Source organism: Telopea speciosissima, chromosome 7, assembly GCF_018873765.1.
Source record: "Telopea speciosissima isolate NSW1024214 ecotype Mountain lineage chromosome 7, Tspe_v1, whole genome shotgun sequence".
NCBI classification, from domain to species: domain Eukaryota; kingdom Viridiplantae; phylum Streptophyta; class Magnoliopsida; order Proteales; family Proteaceae; genus Telopea; species Telopea speciosissima.
In genome coordinates, this window is record NC_057922.1 from 54,882,466 (window position 1) to 54,888,857 (window position 6,392).

The 6,392-nt window shown below is 39.5% G+C and overlaps 1 protein-coding gene across 1 annotated transcript; it reads right to left on the minus strand.

The window, feature by feature from the left end:
• Positions 1–490: 490 nt before the first annotated feature.
• On the minus strand, positions 491–6,018 carry LOC122668703 (cation/H(+) antiporter 15-like). The gene is made up of 5 exons (XM_043865238.1): positions 5,821–6,018; positions 4,673–5,674; positions 1,765–3,082; positions 760–1,040; positions 491–616 (listed from the first exon to the last, which is right to left on the minus strand). The coding sequence occupies exons 1-5, from the start codon at positions 6,016–6,018 to the stop codon at positions 491–493; spliced, it is 2,925 nt and encodes a 974-aa protein (XP_043721173.1).
• Positions 6,019–6,392: the final 374 nt, after the last annotated feature.

Genomic DNA, 6,392 nt, shown 5'->3' on the forward strand with positions numbered 1-6,392 from the left:
ATCGTAGAGGGCATGAAGAAGCCAGATGACCAACGTGAACACAAGTCTGACATGGAAAATGATGGAGAGAAGAAAAAGAAGAACCAGTTTCCAAATTTTACTTGATGGACGAGGGCGAGAATTCTGATAAAAAACGTGGAGGATAGTTATGTTCATTGGACCACAGAGAATAAGAGGGATCCGGAGGCCTTGAAGAAGTGTAGCGGCCAGAAGGACGATGATAACCACAAACACGGATAACCACAAACACGGGGAAATCGAGAATTGACATAGCATCGATTGCTCTGAAAGAGAGTACCACCAGAATCAGAGAATGATTGAGTAGCATCAGTCGTAGATGCTACATTCGCCATCGTCACCACCGATGTAACCTCATCAGAAACAAAGTGTAGAAAACTCTCGTGACTCAGGAGTAGATGAATGAGATCCACAAACGAAACTGGTTCAACACGGAGACGTATTGATGTCGTAAAATCTCTAAAATCAGGACCTAATTATCGAATAGTAGAGAGAATAAGATCCTCATCTCATCACTAATTGGATGATCAATCACAACAAGAGAATCAGCTACAAATCGAAGCTTGAGAAGATGAGCAGCCACCGATGCAGAGTCTTTCTGTAAACGAGAGAGACGATCTTTAAGATCAAGAATCCGAGTACATAGATCCGAGCTAGGGTTTCCCAAACATGTTGAGAGGTTGGAGAACTAACAACAAGAGAGAGCGCCGTTTTAGACAGAGAAAAGACGATCCAGCTCACGATGAGCTGATCTTGACGATCCCATAGTGTGGCCACCGTAGACGAAGAAGAAGTAGGACAGACCACCGGGCAAGGGAAGCTTCCATCAACAAAACCAAGTAGATCGTAACCTTTCAGCACAGGAAGAAATTGTTCACGCCTTAAAAGGTAATTGGTTGAGGAAAGCTTCAATGGAAGATGTGGAGAGATGTTGAGAGCAACAATGGAAGAAGAGGAAGAGCCATTACCAACCAAAGAGCTCGCCGTCGGTGAAGAAGTCACCATGAGAGCTGGAGAAAACCCTAAAACAAGAACCGAGAAAGGGATACAAAAAGCTAAGCATTAAAGGGAACTTGATGAGTCAATCCTCCTGCATGTCTTGCTATTGAACCCCAGCCTTCCTTCCTCCTCATTAGTTGATTAAGTACCAATCCGCCTAAACTCCACTGACTACTTCTCTTGCCGATGCCAATCATGCTTGTCCTTTTTCTGCCTTTAGGGGGAGTAAATGATTTGATATCTCATCCAAGAGAAGGGGTTTTTGGGAGCATTACAACTCTTGGGAATTTATAGTCAGCATGTAAAATTAAATTAACAAAAACTGATTAATTTGAAAGAAAGAGTTCGATTGAGGGTGCAACTATGGAAAAATATGATGATATGAAATAAGAACATTACATGTAAGTGTAACACAAAATTGATTGTGGGATTATTAGAAGGTTCCATAAGATTGAAAACTTTGCTTATTGGTCTATTTAACATAAATTAATTTGCATTTGTATTTCCAAATTGGTGCCTTACTCTAAAATCTTTCTAGCCGTCTTGGTATACAAACATTAAATGAGTAAAAACTCTAGCACTCTAAAATCAATCTCTTTTGAAATTTATGTAAACAAAAAAAAAGAAATTGTAAATGAAAATGAGAAGGAACCATTGAAGAAATAGTCTATTATTAATAGAAAAGCTAGCTAGCTCCTAGTTGTGTTTATATCTCTTTTTAACACATTCTTTCCAAAGTCATTCTACTTGTTTCATCATTCTCATCCATTGGTACATCATGAATTGATAAGTCTCTCATATGAGATTTTGAACCATAATTTAGTAGACCAAAGCTTCCTCCTCCTCCTCTTCTACTAGTTTTGCTTTGATTACATATTTGTCTTTGTTGTTGCAACACTAAAATAGAAGATGTAGTACCAAAATCTGGTGAGGCCAACATATCTCCTATTAGTCCAAGTTCTGGGCATTCATTCCACTCAGTAAGACCCAAGAAAACTGGTGAATTTCTCCCTTGTCTTCTCCCTACAATTGTAAGATCATAACCTTCCTCTAGAATATCTCTAATCAGAACTGCTAATTTCTCCCCATCTGTAACCTCTTCCTCTCTATATTCCATCTGCTCATTCGTCCCATTGATCTGTTTATAGCTTTCCATCTTCTTCTTATTGATCATATTGATATCATTAAAGAAAATGACTGTGACTTTAACATGTCGATGAAGGGCTATACGTGAACCATAGGCAAAAGCTTCGTCATCATCAGGTCCACCAATTAAGAGAACAGCAACTCTGTAGATGGAAGCCCTACTTGTAACAACAGAAAAATGACCAGCTTGTATTATTGTTCCGCGATCAACTAATATACCAACAGAACAAGGTGCCCTCTTTAGAATGTTTCTGTTCATAGCCCTAAGACCATAATTCACAGAATTAATACTACCATCTATTGCCCATTCTTTATGAAATGGAACTATTATGATGGTTGCTCTCTTATCACATGCCACTTGACATACATCATCATGCATTGTAGCAACATGAGATATGGAAGTGAATTGTTGAATGTTTATGGAATCTTCATTCAATAACTTGTATTGCTTAAAAGCATTGAAGATCATTTGATCTGATCTAGAGCAAAAGATGTATGAATTAGTAATATTAATATTATTGGTTGTGTTGTCGTTGTTGTTGTTATTGTTGTTGTTGTTTCTGCTGCTATTGCTGCCATTATTATATGAGGGTTGTGCTTCTTCTTCATTGTGGACTACTAGTATAGGAGAAGCACGACCCACTAGTTCTACTAGTCTGAGAACTATGATCGAGATAGGATTCTCTCTGCTAGCATGTGAAACTTCTATAAGGTTGATCATGGTAGGTACATTCTCTGGTTTTCGAATGCAAACCAACATTCTAAGATCAGAATTGAGTTTCATGTCTTGTATGGTTCTTCTATTTGTTGGTGTATAACTTTGTGAAGGATCATGAAGGATTCTCAAAATTGGTGTTGTGATTGCTGTTATCAGTAGAATTGTAAGGACAGCAAGTGCATACTCTTCATCATCAAATATCTGTATTAGCACCACACACAAAAACAAAAAACAAAAAACAAAAAACCAAAAACCAATAAGCATCAATAAATGTTAATATCAAAGAGAAGAGCAAACTGCTTGCCAATTTAAATCCTTCTTTCGGATAATTTATATATAGGGCAAGAGATCGCTACTGGGTCGTGTATAGCGCTTGCACCAGCGTAGGGGTCAATGAGAGCAAGCGCAAGGGCATCAATACAGATGGGATTTTGGCGCAAGAGCCACAAGATCAAGCAAAATTCTTTTTCCCATATAGGGCAAGTATAAATTTGTTTTCTATATCACCATTTGTCAATTGGAAGAAGGAGACAATTGTGTTTTGTCCACAATGGGGGATTTCTTTTAGCAGTGTTGAGAATTTAGTCCCACATCGGCTACTAATTTAGCCCCAATTTATATAATTAGGAGTCCCTCCACCTATCAGTTCGAACTTTTGAGATGGAAACTGTACATGGTATCAATAGCTGCCCCATACACAAAGAATGTAGTAGAAAAATTAGGATTAAAGGATACCACTTTTATATGTTTTCTCTTAAAGGAATAAAAAATTTGCAAAATTAATTAGTTAGAGTCCAAAGGATATACTTGATATGTGAGCATGACCTTTAGGTTCTCTGCACACTCAAGTAGCAAATCAGAGCTTTGACAAATAAATCAAAGACCCTGGGAGAGTGAGGCATGCATGGGCATACATTAATCTAGTCAATGTAGGTAAATTTCCCAAATCTATCTAAATCTGATACATGCCTAATCCAGACTATAGCCTCTCTTTTCAATGGTAAAAATATTTACATATCTGTCCATGTGGCACAATGAGGGTTGGGGTGCCAACGGGCCGGGATGGGCCAGGGTTGCCCTAAACCCTAGCCCAACCCTGGGAGCCAACCTAAACCCAAACCCAAGCCTAGCCCAACCTTGGCATCAGAAAATGGATTACTTTAGCTGTGAGCCCGGATAGCAGGAATGTTCCTGCAACCTGGGTACCAGAAAAAAACTTTGTCCACAGAAAATGTCACCAATGACGGGTGGATTCAACCGATCCTCTGAATCCAACAATATTTTTGTATTACTACCCTATTAAAACTATGGGAAAGAAAACGCTACTTGGTCTCGCCGTGCATTGCGCAGCCCCTACACCCAGACATAGGGTCGCGTGAAATGATCTTTGGCCACACCCTTAGGATTTTCGCCTTTCCATGGGGGCACGACGGTCATTTCACACAACCCAGCCCAGCTCAGCCCTGTGTCTAGGTGAAGGACCTACTCATCGCACATGACCAAGGTAGCGTAGGGTTCTTTATCAGAATTAGAGAAAAAGATCTCCACTTGGTGGTGTTTCCTACGCCCTCTCATAGGGGAATGTGAGATGACGCCTCTGCCCCTAGGTAGATACCCAGGCGTGCTCACCCATTGAGTCAGACGTTTGTGTAGAGACCATGCGACCAAGTAGAGATCTCTTGCCCATAGAATTAACTAACTAGTTTCATTTTTTTTTTTTTTTTTTCTATTTCAAGAAATTCAAATAAGAAACAGAGATGATGAGCATAAGAAGGGAATATACATACTTACCGCTGCTTCATTCAATATCTTAAAAGTGATGAGTTCTGCTATGCCTCTACTGTTGAGCATGAGTCCCACCACCACACCATCTCGCATTGGTATATTGTAGTAGAGAGCTGAAAAGAATACCGCAGTCATCCTTGCCAAAAAACCAAGCAATGCAACAATCCCCACAACCCCTGCCACCATTGGCTTTATTGTAGACAAGTCTATGTGTAAACCACACATAAGGAAGAAAGATGGAAAAAACACAGCAGTAACCATTGTATCAAGTTTCTGATCTAATGCTGAACCCAATGGTGGACCTTTTGGTATAACCAATCCAAAAATCAATGGACCCAACATAACATTTTGGCCATTAATCAGACTTATAAGGCCAATTATAAACATCAACAACAATACAGCACAAAAATGTGAATCTTTCACTGGTTTTGCATCAGAAATCTGATTATCTACCCAATTCATTAATGGCCTTAGAACCAAGAAAATAAAGGCAACCAATGCAAATGATGAGAGTAAAGCCCATAATGGTATCAAATAAGAACCACCTCGAGAAATTCCAAGATTATAAGCAAACAATGTAGCTGAGAGACCAGCTAGATCAGCATAAACTGATGAAGATACAGCAAGGCGACCAAGATCAGTATTTAGGGTTTTGAGTTCAGTGAGAAGACAAGTTACAACAATGAATGGTATGAGACATTGTGACATGGCAATGTAAGGTAGTGAAGAAAACAAATGTGAATCTGAAGGGACATAGTGTCTTAAAACGAAGGAGATTATTAAGCATGAAGCCAATGGAAGAAGAAGGGTTGAGAAGCCTATAACTATGGCTTTCCTTCCTGCTTGTTTAACTATAATCAAATCCATCTTTACACCATAAAGAAAAAGGTATATCATCACACCAAACCATGATATTGTATCAAATACCAATTTAGCTTCTTCAGGGAATAGCATTGCTAATACTTTCTTATCGCGACACAGACCTGAAGGGCCTATTATTATACCTCCCTGCAAAACAGAGAATGATTGAAAGAAACATGGGTAATTAATTTTCAGGCAAAACAGAGAGGGAGAGAAACAGAGAAACAGAGAAACAGAGAGAGAGAGAGAGAGAGAGAGAGAGAGAGAGAGAGAGAGAGAGAGAGATTACATACAATGATCTGGGAGATGATGAGAGGTTGACCGAAAGGCTGGAGAAGGAGAGATGTGATTCTAGTGGTGATGCAAATTAAAGTGATTTGAAGGATGAAAAGAGGAAGTACGAAATACAAAGGGTTATCTCCAATAAAAACACCTCTGGAGTTGATGGAGCGTAAGGAATCGCATATTAGTGTATGATTTGCTGCTGGCATGGCCAAAGCAAGTTTGGAGAAAGAACAAGCAGAGATAGAGAGAGAGAGAGAGAGAGAGAGAGAGAGGTAGGAGAAAGGAATAGGAAGCTTAAGGGTGAGATTTGTGTGGGAACAGAGAGAGATAGAGAGAGTGAAGGAACGACCAGCGAAATAAGAGGTCATGCAATATCCTTGACTCCAACTGTAACCGTTAACGGTATTGGTCGTTAATTTCCTTCAACTAACTTAGACCACAAAACAAAACCTGAATATGAGAGGGAGATTTCTATAAATAAAAGTTAAGGGGGGCAATTCCTATGACTTCAGATCCTCAATTTGAATCCTCTGCAGCCAACTGCCCGTGCGGCCGGCATGCCCTCACACAGACAGGGCAA